Source organism: Drosophila serrata, unplaced genomic scaffold, assembly GCF_035046125.1.
Source record: "Drosophila serrata isolate PLE 108 unplaced genomic scaffold, ASM3504612v1 contig_217, whole genome shotgun sequence".
Taxonomy (NCBI): Eukaryota; Metazoa; Arthropoda; class Insecta; order Diptera; family Drosophilidae; genus Drosophila; species Drosophila serrata.
This window is the reverse complement of record NW_028257115.1, coordinates 1738476-1765104: the sequence shown is the minus strand read 5'-3', so window position 1 is coordinate 1765104 and position 26629 is coordinate 1738476. Positions and strand designations below refer to the sequence as shown.

Sequence of the window (26629 nt, the reverse complement as noted above, 5' to 3'; positions counted from 1 at the left end):
CTTGCCCGATGATGATAATAGCCACTAAACACCTACTTAGGGTAACTCGAGGGGGAAGCTGCTCAAAAATCCTTAAGCCGCATGGCACTTTAGTTATTTATGTTATATATATGCAAGGATATTTTGCTTTATTAGCCATTGGTCCGGGCAGCTCTTAATAGTTTTTGTAGTCCCCCTGCACAGACACACGGCGTATGAGTAATATTCAGTGGCTTGCAAACTATAGTAAGGATGCCAGAGCATATATATTTAGTAGATAAACTGCCAGATGAATAATTGAGGGAAGCCAAGCCAAGCCAAGGCGCACACACACACCGCATAGAGAATATTGAATATTAAGTTGGATTCAATTAAACTTAAATTTATGATAAACTCTATACATTGGCCAAACTATAAATCCCCCTGGCCATTTAAAATTTAAATTGGCACCCGAGCAGAAGCTAATCCGGGTAATACCATTGCCTGCAATATATATATATTTTACTCTTTTCCTTCCTGCACGATTAACTCGCCATGTTTGGCTCTGTTTCATTGGGTTTTCCCTTTTTTTTTTTGTTGTACTTTGCATTCGTTTCGGAACACAAATACCCACTGCAAATCCCCAAAAGACCGCAAACAAACGAAATCGAAATCGGTATCGGAATCGAAATCGACAAAAAAGAACAAAATGGTGGCGCTAAACCTGCCATTTGAACATTTAAATTTCTATCGCCCAGCAAGGCTGGCAGTCTGAATAAATTGACATTGCAATGTCAATGTTTGGCCAAATGCCTGGCTTTTTCCCTGTCCCAAAATGATGGATGTTCCTCTGATTTTGCTCAGTGTGTGTGTGTGACATGTACAAAACTAAAAATGTCGCAGTTGCAGTGTGAATTTATGGTGCTGCAAGGAGTAAAGAAGGAGGAGCAGGAAGGACCTGTTTTAAAGTGCCCACCACTCGAGCTAAGCGACTTTTAATGAAGTCATGTCCCGGTAGAAAGACCCTTGGAAGATGAATTGTCGGGTCAAGCCGCTCATTGGGGGTCAGCAATTAAAAACGCATAACTCACGGCCCAATGAATCCGCCAGGCAAAACTGGGTCCGGCAAAACTGACTGATGCGCCGTGTTACGACGGCAAAGGTGTGCGGCACGAGTATAATTAAATTTGCTAACCCAAAAGTAATTGGTGGCCCGTGCGCTGCAAAATGCTAAATGCTGTCCCGGCTTGCAGGACACAGGACGCAGCGGATACTGGATGATCCTGATGAAGTAGACCGACCGACCGACCGACCGAGGGGCCGCAGCTGACATCCCCTTTAATTATCCCGACCATGGCACACGCGTGGAATGGGAACACGATATGGTTGTTAGGCATCCGGCGATAGGGCGGGGATAAATTGAATGTAAGCAGAGGCAGAGAGCTTGTACAAAAACGAAGCCAAGGTGAGCAATCCACTGGGAAAAAGAATGTAATACCTAAGAGGGTTTTAATAATAAATCAATAGTGATTTAAAGAAGGATTTATTATAAACTAAAAGATTTGTAGATTATTAGGGGTTACAGCTTAACTTATAATCAAAATTTTGTTTCTTTCTGAAAATCAACGTCTTATTTATATACAAAAGTAGTTTCCCTTATCTAAAGATATTGCTGAAACATCTTACTTTGTAAATATAACATTTTCCTGAGTGCAGTGAGCTTGGAACAGTGACAGCGACAATGACACATGATTATGTTTAGCCAGAATAGGAGGAACGGGAGCTATAGGGGTTGGGATAGATGGGGGTTTTTGGGACGACCGCAGCTACCTTTGACCTGGCCAAAACGGCTCTACTTTCCTCCATCCGCCCCCACCCCCGTCCGCAGCTGGTAACATATTGTGGCACATTACATTAGTCTTGGCTAGTAGTGGCTCAAATCCCAGCCCCCTTTGCCCAGACATCCTTTGCTTGTACGACACGAGCCATTATGCATACGTATGATTAATGAGATTCGTGTTATTGTTGATGTGCACACAAACATACATACAGGACAGAGAACGAGGAGGCCACTTTTTTTGTGCCGTGTCTGCTGCTTCTGCTGCCCTTTGACACTTTCGACCTTATCAATCAGTGGGTCCGCACAAAGGCGTCGTAATCACCTAGAAGCCTAAATAGAATCCGTCAAGCCAGAGAGGGCAACTTTGTCCCATTGAGCGGAACTCCAAGGGGTTCCAGTTTCCCCCCAAAAACCGCAACTGCAGCAGCCGGAGCGGCCAGCTCTCATTCTTGCTAAGAGCGCGCACAAGGCCACTTCAATTTGTTGGCCCGGCGACCACATCACGAATTCATGACCCTTCGGACAAATAACCAGAAAACAAAACCAGACGCCATCAGCAGCCATTGGGTCCTGGCCCCAAACCATTCCAAAAAGAAAAGAGGGGAGAAACAATATGCAGCAGCCGCTGGGAGTTGCCTTTTTTGGTGGGGACATTGGAGGAGGAGGAGAGGATTTGGTGGCCAAACCGACATAACCAACCATCAATCAAAACTGGGTACTACTCCACTGACAATGGGGCGTGCCCAAATTGTTCGCCTCCGCCTCTGCCTCCGCCTGTGACAGAAATTGTTTTGTCCACGCGGCGTATGCGTGATGCGTGGCCACAAAACCAAAAATAGAAGGCCAAAACGATCCCCGTCAAGCTGATGATAATTATCACCTAGCCTAGCTACATTTTCATAAACACAATTATTTATTAATTAACTCGAAACTGCAGGACGCCGTCAGTCAGTGTCAATTGGTATTTAATTGAAAAGCGGACAGGACAGGACAGGACATCCCTTTGAAAGTTTCATTCGCAAGGGAGGGAAGGACCACATGAAAATAGAATGTTCCGGCGCTGGAATAGTCGTCGGGCCATTTAATTTATGGCATTCTCTGACAAGCGATTTAGATTGATTGTACCATGGAGATTAATTAATAACCAGCACGCGAAACTAATTTAAGGCTTTAATTCGCAGCCTTGTAAACTTCCGTTTGAAAACAGCATTCGCAGCCATGTCCAAAGGTGTTTTCTCGTGCAAATAAATGTCAAAGCAAAGGAACGCTGACAGCTTGACGAGACAAACAAAATCTAGAAATTAATTTCGCTCTGACTCACTCGAATTAAATGTCAAATATTTTGCCGGCGATAGCGAGAATTAATTAACGAACGCCTTCGTGTACTGCACTTTGGCCGGCAAAGGAATTGATGTTGTTTGGCCAGCGGTGCGTATGATTAATATAGCCAAGTGGATGGAATCTTGAAGTGGGCCTTGGCCGGCGGCGGTGGCGCGTCCATCGCACGTGTTTGGCATTTCTCCGATGGCACTTTTTAAACTCAACAATGGGCCACGCCCACAAGTTGCTGCCACATTGGATTCGGGTTTCCTTTTCTTTTCGATGGTGGACGAGGGAGTCGGGGGGGGACCCGGGCATAAATCTCTCGAGTGTCACATAAAATTTCCGCACATGTACGGAATCAAAATGAAAAGAAATCGGGATGGAGGCGAGGGCGGTGTCGTAGTGCAATAAGTTATCAAAGTTAATAATTCTTAATGTTAGTGCATAAATAAGGCCGAGACACAGGGCCCGACAGAAACCAACAGACGGACGTATAGGACGACGTATCAGGACTTGTCACAGCCAGTGCCCATAAAAGTATGCTTCCAAATAAATACGACACAACAGCAAAGGCAAGCCGAGAAGTAACGAATAAAGGAGGAAATTTAAAATTTATGCAAAAAGCAAAAGCAACAGCAGGACGTGGAAAAATCCAACTGACTGAAGGCTAATTTGCATAAAGAACAAAAAAAAAAAGAAAACCCGTCAAGGCGAAACTCCAAGTTGAAGCCAGGGAATCTCCTCGAACATTCGGCCTTCGTGTGGGCGTTGTGGGTGTGCCTGTGCTCAGTGGCCTGGCAAATATGAAACGTAAAGTGTTTCATGCTGACTCTCGCGACATAAAACATATACAGACATCGGCATGGCATGTGTTGGTACAAATGTTTCCCTTTTATTTGGCAGGCCTTTTGGCTAATAGCGCTCACTCTGCCACTGCCACTGTGTTTGGCCAAGAGCAGCAAAGCAGAAACGCCAGCCGCCAGCCAGGCAGTCAGTCGGTGATAATAAAGCGCAAAGCCCCATTCATGCATGTCGTGTAAATGCACAGAAAATAATATGACAAAAGAAAAGGGTGTAAATATATCTATAAATAATTATAAAATAATAAAAACAAAGCATAGAGCAGTTAAAGTAAATTTACCTTCAATTTCATCTTACAAACCCAAAGAAAACCCCTTGAAGAGTTATTTCCTTCACCACAGCTCTTAGATATACATAATGGCATATTGTAGGGCCACAAATTGACCAATTTTAATGCAAAACTAAACCCTATTTATGGCAATATTTCTTCTTGTGTAACCCAAACCATTTTCCCCCTCAAAAAAAGGGTAGCAATTTAAAAGGGTCTCTACGATTGTGTCCAGACATTGGCATTGGTTTCGGTTTTATGTGGCTTCTGTCCGAGTTTGTCCGGTTGCTCTTTGGCCACAACACACAGCAGTCATGAATATGGGAACAAATGTGTTATTGGGCCAATCGAAAATAGACTGAAAATGTCACTGGGCCATAAGCACTTTCAAGTGTTTTAATTTCTGCCTTAATTGCCAGGCCAATAACAAATATCTGGAGGGATATCATTATAGTCCCTTGAGGCTATTTCTTAATCACTTAATTGGAAAAACTTTTGCCTTGGAAAAAACTTTGGACTCCTTGGACTCGTGAAAATTTTCAGCTCATCCCGAGATAACACAAAAGAGACAAGTACAAGCGTTTTCGCTTTTGGCCAGCCATCTATCTTGGGCTGTTGGAAAATTATGACTTGAGCCTGGAGCCAAAAAGGCCAAAGGACTTGGCCTGATCTGTGTGCGCTCGGCCAACAAAGTTCGTTGTGCCACATTTCATTTGGCTAAAAGTGCTTGTGGTACTCGTAAATGATGCCCGTGAGCTATCAAAACGATTGCTTCATTTTGCGATTGAATGGATGCAGTCCAGCTCGGTCCAATCCATCCGTGGCATGGCCCTAGTTTTAATACTTTTAACTGGCTCTGGCCAGCAGGGATTTGAAGTTGCAGCTTCGCCATGGCTGCAACTTGACTCAACGGCGGCCAAGTCCAACTGAGTGGAACTGGGCAAACCTAGTGCAGATTCCATCTCCATGGCGCACAATTCTCCAGCTCTCCGAGGTGATTATTTTGCAATTGTTGTGCCAATTTTTAACGCAAATTGTTGCCCTTACACACTCAGTGGATATGGCCAAGGCCAAGAGCGGACGTGGATACCAGGGGAAGGAAGAGAAGGTGGATGAGGAGGAGAAGGAGGCATATTTTGATTTCATTATGCCGGCAGCAGGCGGAATATTTCCAGTCCTAGGCCTCCACCGTGTTGCTATACCCCCCATTATAATGGCCAGATGTAGGCATTTATGTACATTATTATGGCTCTCCTATCATTTTTTTTCTTCCTTTGTATTTTTACGTTCTGCTTGCTTACACGGGAGCCACCTCCTGCTCCTGCTCCGGCTCCTCCTCCTGCTCCATGGGGGCTTGTTAAATGATTGACCTAGGCTCCACACTCACCTACCCCCTGTCACTGCTATTATTGTTATGGCAATCGCCTTGATTGCACGTTAGCAGCATATAATTATATCCTGACGGAGGAGGATCATAATTTCAGGGCAAACGCAGGGTCCTGGCTCCAAGTTTAAATGTTATTGGTTGGAAATAAATTGTGGAGTTCTGCTTTTATTGGAATTATTTTATAGGGGCTGTGTTTTGTTTAGCATAATTAAGCTAGTATTACCAATTGATAAAATATAGTTTTATCCTATGTATGTATGATATACATATAAGATATAAAAGACAGAAACCAAAAATAATCTGAAAACATTAGTTAATAACCTTTAAGATTCCATCCTGACGATGTTAATTATTGCTTTTTGGAGCAAAAACCAGTTGCATTTTTGGTGGCATAAATTCATCGTTAAATTCCCACCGAATTTCGCATTTTCACCGATTTTCTTTTGCGTTTTTTATTTTTTTAACTGACTGCCATTCTTTTGTTTTCCGTACCCCCGCGGACTTTCTTTCATGCGCTTGACAAACTGCGTAAAAATCTCCGCTGACCGGAAACTAATTTGAAAATGTTATTCATTATGCATAGCACACTCGTGCTGGTTTTGCCCCCTTCCCTGCAACTCCGCAGTTTTCCACATTTTCCTCCACTCGAACTTGCACTCGGCCGGCGCTGTTCTGCTGTTATTTTTCGCGTACTTCCTGCCGCCTCACTTTTCGAGTTTTGTTACAGTTTCATTTGTACGCACGGTCTGGGAAATCCCTGTGAGGGCAGGGGTATGTGTGTGGAAGCGAAAGTTGAAGGAAAAGTTTCGGTTTTTTTCCAGAAAAATTAGGAGCAGCGAGTCACTAATGCTCAGATTTGAGTTGCGGCTGTAAGAGTTTTAACCAGATTGTAGCCTTAAAGCTGAATTAGCGCCAGTTTTGTCGGCTGCAGGCATTATGGTTCAAGATTCTGGAAAAACCACAGAAAACTAAACTGATTTTGTGGCTTTATTTAAAGTTAAAATAAAAGCCACAAAAATTGTTTGCTATCAAAATGAATTGTTTAATTTCCGTACAGTCTTGAAATTTTTGTCTAAGAGATGAAATCTTTCCCGAAAGGAATACCAGGACATTCTACTTTAACTTGGCGTTAATAGGACAATACATACAGGTTTAAATGGAAGCGAAGAGGAGGCCATGTCCTTCAGACCAAGTGAGATATTTCTAATTGAGAGCATCTTGAGCTTATCGCAGACGCTCGAGAAGCTATAAATTGTAAGTCGACAAATTAAGCCGCACGCCCAAGGCGAACGATGCCGCCGTCAAACGGATGTGGAAGATGTCGCTGGAGCTGAGGATGAAATGCACCACCACTGGCCACGGCCAAAGGACCAATATGAAAAAGGAGCCAAGGAAAGCCGCGTGGAAACAATGACAGAGCGACGGGGAAAATGCCAAGAGGAAGCAGCCAAGTTTTAAGAGACAAAAGTCTGGCGGAATGGTTTAGGTTTAGGTTTAGGTTTAGGGCCATGCCAAAGAGGAACTCAGATAAAAATGGCGTGCGTCGCATGGAACATGAACCAAAATGGCACCCACAAGAGCTTCCGGCAGACGTCCGCTTTAACAACTCTTTTACCCACACACACACACACACACGCACGTGTCCTCTACATATATCCTTGTTTATATATATATATGTATATAGGAACATAGCTGAGAACGCCCTGCACATTAGCAACATTTCCAGGGAAAGGACGGCTTTTTGTTCGAGGAGGCGGCAGCGCTTTTGTCATAAACCCATTAAAAGTCAAGGACAAAATTCATGTTGCATGTTTACGCATGCACACTCCAATCCACACACACACACACACACACACACTCGCACTCCCCCGCACACATATGTCCTCAGAAACACACACATAAATACATCACAGAGCGGAAAAGAACAGGCAGCGGCAACAAAGTAGCTTTAATTAATGAAACTCATTAAAGGGATGCCAGGCAGAGGCAGCGTTGGCACAAAGCAGCCAGCCTAGCTGAGTAGCTCAGCAAAAGGCCAAAGGCAGACCAAGAGCAGGAGCAGGACCAGGACGAAGACCATAACCGAGAGCCGAGACAGAATTGCCCGCTTTGACCTGCCACAATGCGTTGGGCCATACATTAGCCACGCTGGCGCTTGGAGCTGACTTGGCCTCTGCCATTGAATAAAATAATCAGCAGCCGCCTTAGCTTTAGCCTTAGCCAGCTGCCTGCTTGCCTGCCTGCCTTTCTGTCAGCCGATGTTGGCCCAGAGACGAGCAGGATATCCGATTCGGGGATATTCAGTACCGAAGAGCTCACGAACCACTGCCAGGATACGAGAGAGAAAATCGCTTGAGAGAGGGAAAACTTAAACGATGAGCTTTGCGGAGAGCATTTGCCTGGGGAAATTTGTGGTGAAAGTTCAGCAGGGACTCCGAAAAGTCCTTTAAGGCGGGGAAGTAACTCAAGCAGTTATAGTAAGCAGTTTATTTAATAATCCTTTCAAGCAGTTTTGAGAACAAGGATACTAGTATGTGCAAGCAGTTAAATTGTGACATTAAAACTGCTTATATAGAATCGTGGCATAACATTTATACTTATTAATATAATAATATGAAAGGAATTTTATTCAAGAGTTTCATTTTTGCTAGCAATTACAAAATTGAGAACTTAAATGCTTAATATAATATAATGGGGTATGCATTTTTTAAAAGTTTTTTTAAACCTTACACCATTAAAGAAAATAATGTTAACTGCTTCTTATACAGGTATATAACAGTATACATCAGTAGGCTCTTCTACCATGCTTTGTATAAGAGGATTCTTATACTTATAAATAATATAATGCAGTGACAGTTGTTTCTTATACGGCTATATAACAGGAAGTGGTAAGCACTGCTTCTTATAATTATAGTGAATTATACATAGAACACTTACCCTATAAAATATCCTATACCTTCGAAAAAATAATTCGATAGATGGCGATGGCATCACTTGTTTTTACTGACTTGTTTATACCTACTTTTTATACCTAATACTGCTCTTGCAGCACCAGTGGTGTCCTTTCCCCTCTTTGACTGTCTGATTTGGTTTTTTTGAAGTGTGATTGTGGGTTTATTTTGAAAATAATTATTAGCGAGAAGTCTAAATTTTTGTTAGAAATTTGGTACAGAATTTTTTTAATATTTACTTAAACTATATATTGGGATTTTTGTGTAATTGAGTTTAAATTAGCAGAATTATGTCGAAATCTTCCAGTACAAATCTTGGTACAGAATTTTTTTAATATTTACTTAAACTATATATTGGGATTTTTGTGTAATTGAGTTTAAATTAGCAGAATTATGGCGAAATCTTCCAGTACACCTACCTAAATTGTTCCGTCTGTTGCATCTGATCAAGATTATAGGATCGGAAATAAAATCCATTATGTTTAGCTTAGATGTAAGTGACACCACTGGACGTGGACAGCACACCTGTATGAGCTCTCGCTCTTCGCTTGCTCCGCAGGACATGCGCCGTCTCTCTAGCTCTCTGCACAGGACTAGGACAACTACCCCTACCCCCACCATTTCTCCAGAATGTTATGTTGCCTTCTTAGCTTGTTTTTTAGTTTCGTCTTGAAATATTTTGAAATTAGAAAGCTTTAAAAAATATGTTAAACATATTATAAAAAGCGAAACTAATTTAGATGAAAAAGAAAACAACGAACCAGTAACCAATTTATTTACTCGAAACCTTTCAAATCATTATATTCAATGTTTTCTTTAATTTCTCTAATAATTGATAATAATTCTTGGCTTATTTTGCTCAGAACCATGGGGGGGGGTTCAAATCCAGGCAGCACTGGTCTGTGCAGAGCAAGCAACAGCTTTGTGGTGGCTTCTCTGCAAGCTCCTCCCATTCAAAGCCTGCCTGCCTTTCTGCCTGCCACTCGTAAGGCAGGTCCACTTCCTGGCCCATCCTGTGGCAGGCCCGGCACCTGCTGCATCTCCAAAACAAAGGCCATTTATTTAGAATGGCACCGCAAAGCGGAAGCGCCGAGAAAATAGACACAACACCGCAGGACAAAAAGTAGGGGGGGGAGGGATTCGGATGGGATGGGAATTGGTGGTTGCCGGGCTCCTGGTTGCCACAACAACTACACAGGACCACAACACAATGGAAAATTAACACATTTTCAATTGAAAATTGTTGTTTAACGGAGAACATTTGCGATTTAAAAAAGAGTTACAAGATACAAGAAATAATAAAATGCAATTGAAATACCTGCGAACGTTGCTGGAGGGTCAGGTGAGCTATGAACAAAAAGATAATTAAGGCTTACACTGAAATATGTAACGAAAAAGAAAAGAAAACTATTAAGCTGAAAAAAGCAATGAAAATTTAAATTTCTCTATGGAAAATGGTTTTAATCGATCGATATGCACATTTCTTATCCTTGTGAAACCCTTTCACTTGGAAAAACCCTTGTGAAATCTCAACAAAAAAATGAATAGGAGCAAATCCAACGCATTGCTGGCCTGGCCTGGTCACCCAATCAGCAGAAGTTGGCCATAGCCACCGCCGATCGGCACATCCTGCTGTACGATGACGCCGGCGAAAGGCGGGACAAGTTCAGCACAAAGCCAGCTAATCCTGCCAACGGCAAGAACTCTTATGTCATTCGCGGCCTGGCCTTCAGTCCGGACTCCACCCGGCTGGCGGTGGGTCAGAGCGATAGCATTGTCTATGTTTACAAACTGGGCGAGTCCTGGAACGACAAGAAGGTGATCTGCAATAAGTTCCCACAGGCCAGTGCGGTCACAGCCCTGATTTGGCTTACCTCGGGAGCCATAATAGCGGGTGAGTTACTTCTTTTAAAATATTTGTATTATTATTAATTAATTTAATTTACTTTTAGGACTCGAGGATGGCAAGATACGCGCCTTGCACAGCAAGAGCAACAAGTCGCAGAGTCTGTATGGCGGCGACAGTATCTGCATCTCCCTGGCCGCCAATACCAAGGGCACTGGCTTCCTCAGTGGCCACAACGATGGCACCATCATTCGCTACTTTATGACGGATGAGGCCACCGAGCCACTGGGCCGAGTGGTGCAGCATCCGGTTCCGCCCTTTGCCTTGGCCTGGCCACAGGGAGGATTCTGTGCAGGCGGCTGCGATCAAAGGATCATCTTCTATGATAGCATGGTTAGTTTAGATACCTTATTTGCTTTATTTCCATATGTAATTAATAAAAATAATTATTTTCCAGGGCCGTCAGCTGCGCACCTTTGATCATTCACGAACCGAAGGCGAGCGGGAGTTCACGGTGGCCGCCTGTAGTCCCAATGGCCAGGCGGTGGCCTTCGGCAGCTTCGATCGCATACGCATCTTTGCCTGGAGTCCACGTCAGGGAGCTTGGAGCGAGAGTGCCAGCAAGGAGGTGGCCTGCTTGTATACCCTAAGCTCGCTTTTGTGGCGTCGAGATGGTGCCCGTCTGGCTTTAGGCTCCGTCAGCGGAGCGGTGCTTCTCTTTGAGTCCGTGTTGCGACGCACCGTGTGGCAGGACAAGTTTGAGTTAATATTCGTGGCACCCAGTCAGCTTTTGGTGCGATCCCTGACAGAGCCCACGCAGCAGATGACCATCGAATCGCAGCTTGGCTTGGAGATTGATGATGTGAGAATAATGGGTCGAGATAATTATCTAGTAGCCCGCACGGAGGAATCTCTAATACTCTGCGACCTGACCCGCAACCTGAGCAGCGAAGTTCCCTGGACCGCCTCCGGTCACCATGAGCGCTTCTACTTTGAGAATCCGAACGTATGCCTGGTCTTTAATGTTGGCGAACTAAGTCTGGTGGAATACGGTGACAATGCCATTCTGGGATCCGTCCGAACCGAATTTGTAAATCCGCACGTGATCTCCGTACGACTCAATGAGCGAGGAAACGGACGGGAGAATAAGAAGCTGGCCTTTCTCCTGGATGCCAAGACCATTTGCGTGGTGGATTTGGTGAGTCGCTTGACCAGTGGTCAGATCAATCACGAGACAAAGATCGACTGGCTGGAACTGAGCGAGACGGCTCACAAGCTCCTGTTCCGCGACAAGAAGCTGCGCCTTATCCTGGTTGATAATTACACGGGCAAGAAGCAGAGCCTATTGAGCAACATATCCTTTGTCCAGTGGGTGCCCCAGAGTGACGTTGTGGTGGCCCAGAGTCATACCAACCTGGCCATTTGGTACAACATTGATCTGCCCGAACATGTCACTCTACAGAGTGTTCGCGGTGAGGCCATCGAGGTGCTGCGGGAGAATGTAAGTAAATCAGAATAAGGAGTGAGCATTTCGGTTTATATATCACATCTGAATTCCTTTTCAGGGTCGCACTGTGGTTCGTTCCCAGGATGGACCCAGTGAGCACAGCTACCAGCTGGATGAGGGCCTAGTGGAGTTTGGAACTGCTGTCAATGATAGTGACTTCGGACGAGCTGTCCATTTTCTAGAATCCCTGGGCGACAAGCCCGCTGCCAAGGCCATGTGGCATAATCTGGCCATTATATCCCTGGAGGATGGCAACCTGCGCGTGGCCCAACGTTGTTACGCCGCCTTGGGTAACGTGTCCAAGGCCTTTTACCTAGCTGAGATGATCCAGCAGGCAGACGAGTTTGAGGAGTCAACTGGATCACCAGGCATACTCTGTCCCCAGGTTCGTGCCAAGATGGCTCTCCTGGGCTCTGATCTACGAACGGCTGAACGGATATACCTGGAACAGGGTGACATCGAGGCTGCTCTTCAGATGTACCAGCAACTGGGCATGTGGGACGAAGCCGTGGCTCTGGCAGAGAGACGAGGCTATGCCAAGATCTCGGAGCTGAAGCAGCAGCACATGGACTACCTGCTGAGCAGTGAACAGCAGGAGAAAGCTGGCCAAGTTCTTGAGGAACAGGGAGATCTCCAGCAGGCCATGTCGCTGTTCCTCAAGGCAAACAAGCCAGCCAGAGCTGCTCGATTGGCCCTTAAGACGCCGCATATCCTGCAGGACGAGCAGGTAATGCTACAGGTCACCGAGGGACTGGTTCACTGCGAGCTATTCGAATTGGCCGGTGACATAGCCCATCGTTTGTCCCGTCCAGAGGCAGCTTTGGCTCTCTACCGCAAAGGAGGAGCCTATGCCAGAGCCCTGGAACTGGGGCGCGTGGTTGCGCCGCAGGAGGTAACTTCCCTGGAGGAGGAGTGGGGAGACTGGCTGGTGAGCCGCAAGCAGCTGGACGCCTCCATCAACCACTACATAGAGGCTGGTGCCACGCAAAAAGCTCTAGAGGCCGCCGTGGGTGCCAAGCAGTGGCGGAAGGCAGTCCAAATAGCCAAGGTTCTGGACGAACCGGAACTCATTCAGCGCTATGCCGTAGATCTAGCCAAGCATCTAGCCTTTGCCGGAGATCTGGATGGAGCGGAGGATATGCTGGTGCGAGCCAATCTTCACAAGGAAGCCATCGAGCTACTGAACCGCCACGGCAAGTGGGAGAGAGCCTATGTGATCGGTGAGAAGTATTTAAAGTCGGAGCAGCTCCGGGAACTTTTCGTGCAGCAGGCCATAACTCTGGAGGAGCAGGGCAAGTACAGGGACGCTGAGAAGGTCCTGATTGCCGTCAACGAACCAGATCTGGCCATAGCCATGTACAAGCGGCGCGAACTCTACGACTCCATGATACGGCTTGTAGAGCGCCACCACAAGGATCTGCTGGACAGCACCCATCTCCATCTGGCGCGTCAGCTGGAGTCGCGTGGCAAACTTAAGAACGCAGAGATGCACTTTGTGGCCTCAGGAGACTGGAAATCCGCCGTACACATGTACTGCTCCTCGGGTCGCTGGGAGGATGGCTATCGCGTGGCCAAACAGAAGGGAACCGAGGGAGCCAGCCAGCAGGTGGCCTACATGTGGGCCAAGTCCATGCCCACGGAGAGTGCCGTGCGGCTGCTGAGCAAGCTGGGCCTCCTGGACACAGCAGTGGGCTTCGCCTGTGACTCGGGGCAGTTTGAGTTCGCCATGGAGCTGTGCCGCTTCGCGGGCAAACCCACTGATGAGGTTCACCTGAAGATTGCCATGTCCCTGGAGGATGAGGGTAAATTCGAGGCGGCGGAGGCAGAATTCCTCAAGGCCCACAAGCCCCGGGAGGCCATATTGATGTATCAACATGCCGGAGACTGGCAGGCGGCCCTCAATGTGGCCGAAATGCATCTACCAGACGCAGTGGGTGAGGTGTTGATAGGACAGGCTTCATCCGCTTTGGAGACTCGTAACTACAAGGACTATGAAGCGCTCCTTTTGCGAGCCCAGAGGCCGGACTTAATTGTGGAGCACTACAAGCAGGAATCCCTCTACGAAGATGCCCTCCGCATCGCCGAGGAACATTATCCAGCGGCCCTAAATGACTTGAGACGTCTGCAGGCCCAGCTCCAACGGGGAGCTCAGGCTCAGGCCCAGGCTGGCGAGGATTCCGCCTCCATTTCACGTGCCTATCTCCAGAAGGCTGCCGAGTTTGCCAAGAAGGAGCAGTTTCGCAAGGCAGCGGAATGCCTCATGCAGATCGATTCTACCAATGCCGAGGATGCAGCCACTTTGGAGCGAGCACTCCTGCGAGCTGCCGAGATATGCAATCAATTCCTGGAGGGTCAGGATGCCCAGGAGTTGGCCCAGTCACTGGGACCTCGTTTGCTGGCCATCAAACAGATTGGACCGGCGGCACAGCTTTATCTGGCTGCTGATATGCCCAAGCAAGCGGTGGATGTGTTCATCAAGACGGAGCAGTGGAGCAAGGCCCGGCGGCTGGCCAAGGAAATAGATCCCGATCTTCAGCTTTTGGCCTACGTGGAGCAACAGCAAAAGTCGTGCCTGAAGCACGAGGGCAACATCGAGCAGCTGGCGGACATAGACATAGTTTCCGCTCTGGATCTCCTGGCGGAACAGGGTCAGTGGCAGCGTTGCCTGGAGAAGGCCAAGCAGCTGAATCCCGCCGTGCTCCAAAAGTATGTGGCGGTTTATGCCGCGCAGCTCATCCGAGAGGGAAACTCCAGCACCGCCTTAGGTCTCTACTTGAGCTACGGAGCTCCGCCGATTGAGGCTCATTTCAATATCTATACCAGAATCGCTTTGGATTGCCTGGCTCTAAGGGAGGAGCAGTCAGAAGGTGGCACTCTGTGGCGTCAACTCAGGGACTTTCTCTTTCGGCTGCTGCAATCTCTTAAGGCTTCGCCGGAGCAGGCTCAATCTCAATTTACCAGCAGCATGGAGCAGTTCCTGTTGATTTCCCATTACTACGCCACCCGGGCTATGTGCAAGGAGGTCCAGTCCCTCCAGCCGGTGGCTTTAAGATTATCCTTGGCCCTGCTTCGGCACACTGACCTGCTGCCGGTGGATAAAGGTTTCTACGAAGCTGGGATGGATTTACGCCAGGCAGGTCGCGAATCCGAGGCATTTGTCATGCTAAATCACTACCTGGACGTATGCGAGGCCATTGAAGAGGGCTCTGGCCAGTTAGTGGACCATTCCGATCTGGCTAGCACCGATTTTCCCAGCTCCGTGCCCTTGCCGGAGGACATACACTTGAAGAACGATCCGAATCTCCACGAAGAGGTGCGCGAATGGGTGCTCGCCGTGAGTATGGATCAGCAGGTAGACCAGCAGCTGCCCACCGATGAGCGTGGCCTGTACGAGTCCAGCTTGGGGACCAACGACTTGCCCTGCATGCTTAGTGGATTCCCTGTATTGGGTCGCCACCCAGTCACCTTCCAGGCGTCTAACAACCAAGTGAATCGCGATGTGTGGAGCAAGTTCTCGGTGGCCGTAAAGATGTCCCCGGGCAGCGGCGTCGCCGACATCATATCCTTCACTGAAAAGTGGCAGGGGGTAGCCAATTATGTGATGCACTAATTTGACTCCCAATTTAATTCTATATTTTGAGTTATTGCTTGCGATTATATGCTCTATTTAACCGTCATTAGTGGGAGTCATGCGTGTGTTTGTGGGGTTACAATTAGTAAATGTGGGCATAGGACAGGGTGTGTATACGGGGGACAATTGCAAATATATATGTATAATTTTATAAACTCTAGGGTTGACTTTAGGTAGCTCCTGCTTCCGCGGCTGTTATCAGTGCAAGGCGTTGAAGAGATCGCCAGCGGAGGGCAGGGGCGCCAGCCCGCCGGTCACATCCGGCAGTTGTGTCAGATCGGGCAGGTTGGAGAGATGGTCGTGTATCTCCTTCTGCAGACCCAGCATCTTGGCCAGCTTCTTCTTGTGTTCCTGCAAAGGAAACAAGAAATTAAATTTCGATTCAATTTAATTTGATTTTGAGTTTTTAATGAACAAAATAAATAACTAAATACTAATAACAAAGAGGCAGACAAGGCAAAGGCCATAGGAGGTGGTATCCTCATTGACAAGAAGGGAGTGAACTTAGGACATTTTAAGTAATTACCCCACATATGTGCCATGCTAAACATACATCGAGGCGTTGCTCTGCCTGTGACAGCAGCTCCTTCTGCTCTGCCTGAAAGTCACGTAGCATGGTGGCCAGTTTTGTTCGTTCCTCCATTTCGGCCGCTAGTCGAGCATTGTATTCGTTGAGCAGGTCCACAGCTTCGTTGACCTGCACGGGGATAGGTGTTTAGAGGTGTAAAGTCAGTTATTTTCAAAGGCATTAAGATTGGCAATCAGGATATGCATTCTACGTACCTGCAGGGCCAGAGCCTTGGCCTTATCCTTATCCTCCAATTTGCTGATGCAGCTAATCTCTGATATTTCCTGGGGCAGCTTGGCAATCCGTTCGCGAACCACCGCATCGCTGGAGGCGGAGTTCTCGATACTGGTTAGGGCCTTGATTAGCTCCTCGGGCTCTGGTGGTTCACCCAGTGGCAGGTATGGCGGCGTGTGTCCGTTCTCCTGCTGCTCCGCAACGACGTCGTCATCCACAGCAGCTGCGGTATTATTGGAGGAGCTACCACTGCTGCTCTGGTGATGATGCCGTTGACGCTTTGACTTGGAGTGACGATCCTCATGCTTACGCTTCTCGCGTCGCTCTGATTTCTCCTCCCTCTTGGACCCCTTTGTCTCCGTTTTGTGTGATTCTCCATTGGACTTGCCACCATTGCTGCTGCCGCTGTTGCTTCCTTCCCGGTTAAGGCGCGACCGCCAATCGGCTATTACCTTGGGATCGTAAACACCCCGCTCCAGCCAGATGGTGAGGATACGGCCCAAGCTACCGAGCAGCTTTTCCGTACTGCATTTCTCGCCTATGTGGGTGAAGACTTTGGCAAGCACATGGCTAAATTCCTTGCCGTACTCCGGCCCCTTCTTCTTGCTGTTCTGAATGACATCGTTGGCTAGATACATGAACGTAAGCTTCTTCATGGGCTCCGACACTACGTAACGGGTGGGCAGGAGGTGGGATGAGTAACCGGTGCAGGGAACACTACAGATATCACAACTTACCGTTCTCCAGCTCCCGCTGCCAGGTCTTCACGATTGCCGCACTATGCTTGCGATGGTGGATCAGCCACAAGGACAGCGTCTGGATGCTCTGCTGGCTGCTGTTCAGCTCCGCCAGCTTCTTGAGGAGCGCCGACTCTGTGAACGCGGACATGGCCGTTCAAGCTGCTCCCGCTGCGGGATATTACGGTGTAATGATAGCGCAAGGTTTAGTATCTTCTTCTAGTCACTGCCTGCTTCCCAATATCCTGTGGCCAAACTCATAAAATAACTTTTGAAGATTCTGCTCAATCCGGCCTAGATTTTTGTCAACAGTGTGACTTAGGGTTGGAAAAACGTCGATAACGCGTTGATAAGAAAATCGCATAGCACATCGGGGCCTTATCGATTTTTCACGAAGATAAAAATTATATTGAGTATATTTTCACAGACCTTAATCGTATTAATTATAATTTTATTATACATTTACTTTTATAAAAGTTCATAAAAGGTTAAAGAAACATGCACACATATTTCGAGACGTAACCTAAATTAAAAAAAAAAACTATCGATTGTTTTAGCGTTCTTGGTTCAAAGCATAGATAAAACGGTGCGAAACATTGCTGCGGAGTTTAGGTTATGCTCTCTAATTAAACTAACTTTAAGCAATGTAGGTTTATTTTTAATTGAATTATAGGATTCAATTGGAAATCGAGCGCAACTAAGCTTAAAATTTGTTGGTTCTTTGAATCGTTATTTATCTATTTTTTTATATGACAATTTGTTTGACAAATCAATGTTTTTAAAATCTCATAACTAAAAAAGTCATTTAATTTGGAAGGTGCTCCTGTGCTAGTTTTTATTGGGTTAATAAATAAGCTTACTAACTTTCAAATTAAAATTTTTATCAATTTTTTTAAATTTTAACATTGTAACCCCTTATAAAATTTTAAAATTTCAAAAATTTATTTTTCGACCGTACATAGCAAGATTGACTCGGCTGTTTATGCTGATCAAGAATATATATGATTTTTAGGGAAGGAAATGACTCCTTCACTGCGTTTTAATCTTCTGACTGAAGCTATACTCTGCAAAAAGGTATAAAAACAGACAATTTTCTTAAATAATCTGAGTTTTCTAAACATCATAATTAAGCCAAAATAGCATTAATTTTGATTCGGAAAACTTTTCTGTGCAAGTTTTTATAGCACTAACAAATCTGCATACTGCGTTTGTTGATGCTGCTATAAGTTTCTGACTGAAATTATAAAAACCCGCAAAAAGGTATAAAAACAGACAATTTTCCCCAAAAATCATAGTTTAAAAAAACTTATAACTAAGCCAAAAATAATAAAAACTCATAGCTAAGCCAAAATATCATTAATTTTAATTCGGAATGCTGTTCTATGCTTGTTTTTAGTAGATTAACAAAGCTGCATACTCAGTTTTTAAATTTAAAAAAATCAATTTTTTGTCAAATTTTGGCAATTTTAACCCCTTATAAAATTTTCAATTTTCGGAAAAATGTCAAAAATTTAGTTTTTGAGCGGAAACGGCCAGAAAGACTGGGCGTTTGATGCTGATCAAGAATATATATGGTTTATAGGGTCGGAAATGACTCCTTCACTGTTTTACAAGCTTCTGACTAAAATTGTAATACCCTTCAAGGGTATAAAAACATATATAATTTTTAAGCCATGCATACAGTTTTTGTTTGCGCCAGATTAACATTTATTAAATCCTTTTTGAATTGTAGATAAAATTTGAAATTTAGTCATCAAATTTAAATTGAACAGTAGATAGTTCACAATTAAGTTCTGAACCGCAAAGTTCAATAAATTGTTTGCTTTCAGCATCTATAAACATTTTCACTATTTCCTTTCTATCATCTTTCTCCGACCCTTCGAAGTAACGTTCCATGATGGCCCACTTTTCGGTAACCAATCCCTTGTTGTAGGTCTCGAGAATGTCCAATATTTCAGACCTTGAGTGCGTTGGAACTGCCAAAACCATTGAACAAGGGACGAGTCCTAAGAACTCGATGTAACGAGCAGTTGAATAGGAAGGTCCGAGTTTCTCCATGGCGCTAATGAAGAATTTGGCAGTATCTTCGTTCTCACATGCTACGAGGATATTTTCATCGTCCGCAGGAAACGCTCCGTTAAAGCGAATATTTTGAAAAGATTGATTCTCCAACTCATCAAAGAGAGTTTCAATGATCATTTGTTTTAAATCAGTTCGGTTTCCGGGATCGTTATTGATTACATACACCGCATAGCGGCGGAAATTTGGAACAGGATAAAGTTTGGGTAATCCATCTCCAGCTCCGACTTTGTTGGTACTCATTGTATTGAATATCAATGAATCACCAAATAATTTTCCTACTGAAAAATTGCACGGAAATAAAATTGGATTAACAAATTTTACACTTGAAAATTATAAAAAAATATTTTCTTACTTAAATTTTTCTCCGTAAATTTCCTACAATATTTGTATTGTTTTTGAATGGTTCTGAACTGAAGCCGTTTGATAAACCATTTGAAAGTTATAACCGAGGCAATGCTGATTGAAAATTTTGTTATTTACTTTCAGAAATTTTCAAATAGTGATATATCGAAAGCACGCGCAAATTCAATCAACCAGGGATAAGAACACAATATTTATCGAAAGAAAACCCCCAGAGGACAATGCAGCCAAGGCGCTAATATTCAAAATGGATATCAAATGGGGTGAGTACATAAAATGCAATAAAATAAATACTTAAATTAAATGAAACTATTTGCTATGGACCCAGGGGGAATTCGCATCGCACCGCCGCTGTGTCACCAATCAAGCGCCAGCGCCGCCAAACACTTTTCACACTTGATAAGAGCTCCCAGCACTAGGCACTCAAACACTCAGCGATCAACAACAATCCGAAGGGGAGCGACAGTGACGGCAGGTGGAAACTCACCTGAGTGAGTGGCGGCGGCCTCTCAGTTGGTCGCAGCAGTTCGTCGGAATCGCATCGCATCGTAGCCGGGTCCGGTCGCCAATATCTACTTCCTCCGGCTAAAATTTGTGGGACGGAATCGAACGGAATCGGGGCGAGTGCTTATCGCGGTCGCAGCAAACAGCAAAAAGAGTAATTTGTGATACCTGTCCGCCGTGTATTGGCTTGTTCGAGCGCTACGCGCTTAAGTGGTGTTAATTTTTTATTAATTATTATCGTATTTATTGGCCAGCGTGAAAGTGAAGTGTGCAAGCAAGTAGGCCTCAAGTGCAGCGCCAGAGAGCCAATAAATAAATTACACGGCCATATAAAGCCCGTGATCCTTTGCCTGATTCCCAGCTGCCAATCCAAACTGCAGCTGATAATGCTGCACACATGCGAGTGAGTGTGATTTACAGACCATTAGCACACTATCAACAACACATTAGACAAATTGCTAAATTAGCTGCTGTTTTTTGTTTTTGTTTTTGTTTTTTGCAGACAGCCATCAGCAGCGGCAGCAGCAGAAGCGAACAAATACCAATAACAAAGCTCGTAGCCCCAAATCGAAATCGAAATCCCTCCCTTTTTTGTCGCTTTTTCTGTTCACTCCGATAAGCACTCCATTTCGGACTGATTCAATGCTTATTTGGGGGACTTTTGGTGGCTAATTGTTTGACCTGATATCAAGTGTGAGCAGCGAGCAGTCGGGGGATTGATTGCGGATCTGTGCCTGAGAGCTGCTGTTTGCTGAAAATGATACCGCTTCAGTGGTGCTGACACTCTGACACCCTGACACCCGACCTCTGACCTGGACCCGAAACCCAGCCGGTGCCATCATGAACTCCTACTTCGACTCGGCCATCGAGTACAACCGTACGAATCCCATCTCACTGGCCAGATCCAGTGAGCAGGCTCAGACCGTGCAGAATGAAAAGAACTGGGAGTGGTCATATCTGGTGGTGAGTACATTGGGGGATCATCAGGGAATCACGTCTACAGAGTTTTTATTTATTTCTGTAATGCTATAAAGGGAAGGGATGTTTTGGAACCGACATGTACAAGTTCTTGGGAGAAGGTTTTCATTTACATAGTTTTTTATAATGAATACCATTTAAAGGCATAAATATTGTCAATCTGAAATATCTGAAATATGCGAATTTTTTAAATCGATAAAAACTCTATTTTTGGGACTAAAAATATCATAACTTAGTCAAAAACGTATCAATTTCAATTCGGAAAGCTGTTCCATCTTAGTTTTTAATAGGTTAATAAATCTGCATACTAATTTTAATATTTGCAAAAATTAAATTTTTTTTTCCCAATTTTTGACAATTTTAATGATGTAACCCCTTATAAAATTTTGAAAAAAAAATTTAAAAAAAATTGTCTTTTCTAAATGCCTAGAAAGATTCGCCTTTTGATGCTGATCAAGAATATATATGGATTATAGGGTCGGAAATGACTCCTTCACTTGCTAAAATTAAAATACCCTCCGCAAAGGTATAAAAATAAATATTATTATTAATGACCTGATTTACCTTCTTTACAGCGAAAATGCCGTAACCTGGAGCTTGAGGAATCCTACGATCTGTACATGCGTCGCTTGCGCGTTGGCTACCTGTCCCTGTTTATCTTCATCCAGGTGGGAGTGACCGTGATTCACACTCTGCTCCTGCTGACCACGCCGGAGATCACATACGTGTACGTTGATATGGTGGCCTACATGTGCTCTGGCCTGGTCATCTGGCTGGTGCTCTCGGTGAACTTCCGCAGCGAGCTGGTTAGCAAGCATGGCTGGGTGGTGTACGCCTCCTCCTGGCTGGCCGTGTGTGTGATGGTTCTGATGGACATTGGCCTGAATGTCTACCATGCCACCAGCCACAACGACATACTGAATCCGATCTACGATGCGTACACTCTGTACGCCATATACATGTTCATGCCGGTCCCATATTTGCTGCAGCCCATCGTACTGGGATCAGCCGTTACCCTGTGCTACATCATCAACTATAGTTTTGTGATTACGGCCAAGGATGACAACCAGATGCACAGCATCATGAACGAGGCCATATACTTGATTTGTGTTAACCTGCTGGGGATTTTCTTCCGTCTGATGCGGGACATTGCCCTGCGCACGACCTTTCTGGACCGTCGCCAGTACGTGGAGGAGAATCTACTGCTGCGCTATGCCAGGGATCAGGAGCGAAGCCTGCTGCTGAGTATCCTGCCGGCCCAGATAGCCGATCGACTGCAGGAGGACGTGAAGAATCGCATCGAGCGGTCCAAGCAGCGGCACCAACAGCGATCCCAGATGGATCTGCGAAGGAGCGCCGACAGTCAGACCCTTAAACGGTGGCGGCAGCCGAATGATGGGTGAGTTGGTTTTACCCCTCTGGAACAACTCTCTACAGCTCTACTCTCTTTATTGCAGCACCCTCTTCATTGAGCCGCACAATGATGTGACGGTCCTGTATGCCGACGTGGTGAACTACACCCACTTGACCACCACTCTGGATGTGAAGAAGCTGGTGGAAGCCCTGCACGATCTCTTTGTGCGTTTCGACATTGCCAGCGAGGAGTACAACGTGCTGAGAATAAAGTTCCTGGGCGATTGCTACTACTGTGTCGCCGGACTGGCCAATCCCAATGCAGATCACGCCAAGTGCTGCGTGGATCTGGGCCTGCGGATGATCAAGGACATTCGCGATGTCAGGTGAGTAAAATATATGTTAATAGCTTTTCCCTTTAATGTATTCGAATATAGTTACTATAAAAGTCATTAGCCAAGTTCCAATTAGTCACAACTGATTGCCGTTTTTATCACATGGAGCACCGTGATTATTGATAACGCGATTAGGAGAGAGCTCTTTAATCAAATTTAAAAGCTGGAATCATTGGGAAAGTATGAATGACTTCGAAAAGGAATGCCTAGTATTATCAAGAAAATGATTTGTATAATATTGGCAATAAATTTAAAAAGGTTTATGCAGTGTTGTAAACCGAAAATTAAGCTAGGAGCTAGGCAGAGAAAAACGGCATGAAAAACTATGATTTTTCATTTTTATAGCTTCTCTTATTGTTATATATTTATTCATAAATATTTTCTTTGATTTAAACTAGGGTCAAACGGCACCTAAATATTGACATGCGAATCGGAGTCCATTCCGGTGACGTACTCTCCGGCGTAATAGGTGCTGCCAAGTGGCAGTTCGACATCTGGTCAAAGGATGTGGACATAGCCAACAGACTGGAGGCCACTGGAGCCACTGGACGGGTGCACGTAAGCCAGAAGACACTCTCCCTGCTGGATGGCGAGTATTTCTTTGAAGATGGCACCGAGAAGGCCCGCGAGGATCCGGTGCTCCAGAAGCACGGCATTCGAACCTTTCTGATCAAGTCGCTGCGGGTGAGTATGGCCCCGGGCTCACCCGGATAACCTCGATGACCGCCTGCATTACATTCAACCGAAAGTTGTAGGCCCCCATGCATGACCCGCGACGCAGACAGCGGGAGCGCCAGGCGAAGAAGTTGAGTGAGGCCAGCAAGGCGAACTTCATGCACAACTCCACGTTGCACCAGTACAACCAGGTGCGCAACCAGGCCAAGCTCGAGATGTGCCGTGAGCTGGACAAGATGCCCATCGGCCGTATACAGTAAGTAAAAAGGAATATGTATATTTATTTGAGTTAAATTTGGTATTAATATATATAATTTTCAGATTGACAAAAGTGTTTAGGCGGAGCACGCGCCTAACCCAGGACGAAATCGAGGAGGAGACCTTTCGGCGCAACATTAGCTCCTTTTGCCTGTTCTTCCGCATCCGCAACTGGGAGTTCCAGTACATGCAGGAGCCAGACGTGATGCTCAAGTATAGCATTGCCCTGTCGTGGGCCATTTACATGGGTCTGCTCACGATTCAATTGCTGAGCAAGGAGTGAGTGAGCCTGGATAATGCAACCTCGAAAGCCTCCAATAATAACTATTGCGTTTCCCCTCTTTTTAGTGCCCGCTATCACTATTGGTACATAGATGGCACTACAATCATTCTACTTACCATGCTGCTGGTTGTATCCTGGTACAAGAAGCTCTGGATAATGTACGTCTCGGATGCAGAGATGACCACTCCAAATAGTAGCCTCAGCGGCTTCCTCTTCCACCTGTCGGACGTAATGCAACGCAATGTCTACATCCGGATTGTGATCTACTTTCTGATCATCTTTTCGTATGTGGCCGTGGCAATAATGCAAGTGGTGGGATGCAGCAGTGAAGACGATTACATGGACGATGATCCGAGTATAGAGGAGCGGGTGCAATGCTTCCATCCTTGGGTTCGTGAATGCTTCACAAATCACTAATCAACGTATTAATTAAGCAAATCTTTCCCTACAGATTCTCACCAACTGCATGACCCTGATCATTGGCATGTCCTTCCTTTTCACAAGGATACCCTTCATCGTCAAGGCCTGCTTCTCCGCTCTGATCACGTTTGCCTATGCGGCTCTGGTGGTGTTTGAATTTAACTATATTTATTCAAGCAGTCCTTCGACCAACGTCAACTTCAATGCCCGGTACTCACACATCCTGCTGATGATCATCACGCTGGGCATCTTCCACTTGATGGAGCGCCAAACGGAGTTCATAGCCAAAGTGGACTACAAGTGAGTATATTATCCAAGTCTTGGCATACTCATCATTATTATTATTCAACAGCTGGAAGCGGCAACTTTTGAAAAAGCAGGAGGATGCTCTGATCACCAATGACACCATCAAGGTGCTTCTAACCAACATTTTACCCTCTCACGTTGGTAGGTCCTAAACCAAATTAGTTGATAAAACTTTACTTATGCCTTTGATTCCCTCTTCCAGCTGACTTTTATCTATCAAACCAACTGCAGAACGAACTCTACTACGAGGAATACGACAATGTGGCCGTGATGTTTGCCTCGATCAAGAACTTTGACACCGATAAGATTGGACTGCGGGTCCTTAACGAGATCATCTGTGACTTTGATGATGTGGTTAGTAGTTGTGGTGAATCCCATTTACAGTTTGTTCAAATTTAGAGTGAGCAATCTTATCTTAAATTGTATCAAAAGTAGAAATTGCTCCCTCTAGATAATTTCTGCATAAATTCTTACTGAATATTTATTTTAAATCCTTTATTTTTAGCTGAACAAATACTCCCAGTCCCTGCGAGTGGAGAAGATCAAGGTGGCCAACTGGACGTACATGGCAGCTTGTGGCCTGGACGTCTCCCGCTCGGAACAGGTTAATGCGCCCCAGATGAAGTTCCGCAACGTCTCCCTCATGCCCAATGGACGAAGAAGTCGCTACGACGGAGCCCGTAGCTCCAATGCAGATGGAGTGCAGCGCGTGCCGTACGGAAACGGAAGCAACATCGCCTTGGATCTCGATCTAGAGAGGGGTCAGTACGAGGGCAATGTGGTGACGAATCAGCCGCGGATTAGCACCACGCAGAGCGGCAGCAACAGCGGCAGCGAGGTGGTCCGGGTAATGGCCGAATTTGCCCTGGATCTGATGCGGACGATGCGGCGATTCAACGCGGAAAATATGCAGACGGAGTACGCGGGGAGCACCGATTATGGAATGCTCCGGATCGGTATTTCCCACGGGCGGGCCATGGCCGGCGTGGTGGGTATTTCTAAGCCGCACTACGACATCTGGGGCAATCCCGTCAACATGGCTTCGCGCATGGACTCTACCGGTGTGCCTGGACAGATACAGGTCACCGAAAACACGGCCCTCAAGCTGCGCGAGTTCAACATCCAGTGCAATTACCGTGGCATGACCTTTGTGAAGGGACGTGGCGACATACCCACCTACATTATTGGCACCGACAAAGACTACGAGTTCCTGCCACACCGACCCCCCGCAGGAACCAAAGAAGACTAGCTGAAATTACCAGAGATTAGATCTAAGGCATTCCGTGTATATTTAAAAATAAATAAAAAAGGTATCCACGCGTTCAAGAAAGGAGATGAAAATATTGGACTGTGTATTTGATTATCGTATTTTGCACCTTTAAGGTAGCGACTGTCTAATATTGATTTAAATAAAAAATAAAAAAATCAAAGCCTCCAAACATCAGAAACACTAAATCTACATAAAAAATGTAGCAAAAATGTTGTTTGTTTTGTTTTTGTTAATTGTTGTCGTAAGTTAGTGTAGAATAATTATTGTTGCTGTTCTTCAATTTGCACATTTTCAGTTATTTAAATAGATTCAAAGTTCCCGCCAGGTCAGGCCTATCAGTTGCCGCAATTCAAATTAACCGCTAAATTTAAATGTGTATTTAAATAAATGATCAGTTGGCGCCTTAAAGTCAACAGCAAAAAGTGTTGTTTTTGTAAATTTTTGTTGTACAATTGTTGTTGTACTTTGTTGTTAAATAATTGTTCTAGTTGTTGCAGGCATTAACGACGCTTCAATTTGCACATATTCAGTTACTTAAATAGATTCAAAATTCCCGCCATGTCATGCCGATCAGTTGCCGCAATGTAAATTAACCGCCAAATTTGAATGCGCATTTAAATAAACGATCAGTTGG

At 45.3% G+C, this 26629-nt stretch overlaps 3 protein-coding genes and 2 long non-coding RNA genes across 5 annotated transcripts in view; 3 read left to right on the top strand and 2 right to left on the bottom strand.

The window, feature by feature from the left end:
- LOC147644210 (uncharacterized) overlaps positions 1-19716 on the top strand; it is a 229456-nt gene extending 209740 nt beyond the window's left edge. The window contains exon 4 of the long non-coding RNA XR_015270922.1: positions 19680-19716. This is a non-coding gene — a long non-coding RNA (uncharacterized LOC147644210). The remainder of the gene's footprint in view (positions 1-19679) is intronic.
- On the top strand, positions 9567-15618 carry Oseg2 (intraflagellar transport protein Oseg2). Its single transcript, XM_020958780.2, has 5 exons — positions 9567-9930; positions 10137-10482; positions 10541-10827; positions 10892-11935; positions 12000-15618. The coding sequence occupies exons 1-5, from the start codon at positions 9892-9894 to the stop codon at positions 15549-15551; spliced, it is 5268 nt and encodes a 1755-aa protein (XP_020814439.2). The 5' UTR covers positions 9567-9891; the 3' UTR covers positions 15552-15618.
- LOC110188826 (regulation of nuclear pre-mRNA domain-containing protein 1B) lies at positions 15583-17454 on the bottom strand. Its single transcript, XM_086829621.1, has 5 exons — positions 17339-17454; positions 17112-17282; positions 16356-17041; positions 16126-16269; positions 15583-15923 (listed from the first exon to the last, which is right to left on the bottom strand). Exons 2-5 carry the CDS (start codon positions 17260-17262, stop codon positions 15771-15773), a joined length of 1134 nt encoding a protein of 377 aa, XP_086685747.1. The 5' UTR covers positions 17263-17282; positions 17339-17454; the 3' UTR covers positions 15583-15770.
- Positions 18795-19685, bottom strand: LOC110188853 (uncharacterized). Its single transcript, XR_015270920.1, has 2 exons — positions 19546-19685; positions 18795-19471 (listed from the first exon to the last, which is right to left on the bottom strand). It is a non-coding gene; the product is annotated as an uncharacterized LOC110188853 (long non-coding RNA).
- A 248-nt stretch (positions 19717-19964) lies between the features above and the next one.
- On the top strand, positions 19965-26066 carry LOC110188816 (adenylyl cyclase X E-like). The gene is made up of 12 exons (XM_020958693.2): positions 19965-20460; positions 20560-21020; positions 21611-22434; positions 22493-22774; positions 23182-23467; positions 23539-23714; positions 23780-23995; positions 24065-24389; positions 24451-24719; positions 24772-24866; positions 24928-25079; positions 25231-26066. The coding sequence occupies exons 2-12, from the start codon at positions 20898-20900 to the stop codon at positions 25972-25974; spliced, it is 3492 nt and encodes a 1163-aa protein (XP_020814352.2). The 5' UTR covers positions 19965-20460; positions 20560-20897; the 3' UTR covers positions 25975-26066.
- The last annotated feature ends 563 nt before the right edge of the window (positions 26067-26629 follow it).

Coding starts and splice junctions, on each gene's coding strand:
- LOC110188816 (XM_020958693.2), top strand. CDS start 20,898: ATGAACTCCTACTTCGACTCGGCCATCGAGTACAACCGTACGAATCCC. Junction 23,715..23,779: donor ATGCCCATCGGCCGTATACA/GTAAGTAAAAAG, acceptor TATAATTTTCAG/ATTGACAAAAGTGTTTAGGC. Junction 24,867..24,927: donor CATTTTACCCTCTCACGTTG/GTAGGTCCTAAA, acceptor TCCCTCTTCCAG/CTGACTTTTATCTATCAAAC.
- Oseg2 (XM_020958780.2), top strand. CDS start 9,892: ATGCAATTGAAATACCTGCGAACGTTGCTGGAGGGTCAG. Junction 9,931..10,136: donor GAACGTTGCTGGAGGGTCAG/GTGAGCTATGAA, acceptor AAAAATGAATAG/GAGCAAATCCAACGCATTGC. Junction 10,828..10,891: donor TCATCTTCTATGATAGCATG/GTTAGTTTAGAT, acceptor ATTATTTTCCAG/GGCCGTCAGCTGCGCACCTT.
- LOC110188826 (XM_086829621.1), bottom strand. CDS start 17,262: ATGTCCGCGTTCACAGAGTCGGCGCTCCTCAAGAAGCTGGCGGAGCTG. Junction 17,042..17,111: donor GCAGCGGGAGCTGGAGAACG/GTAAGTTGTGAT, acceptor CCCGTTACGTAG/TGTCGGAGCCCATGAAGAAG. Junction 16,270..16,355: donor CCAAGGCTCTGGCCCTGCAG/GTACGTAGAATG, acceptor ATCCCCGTGCAG/GTCAACGAAGCTGTGGACCT.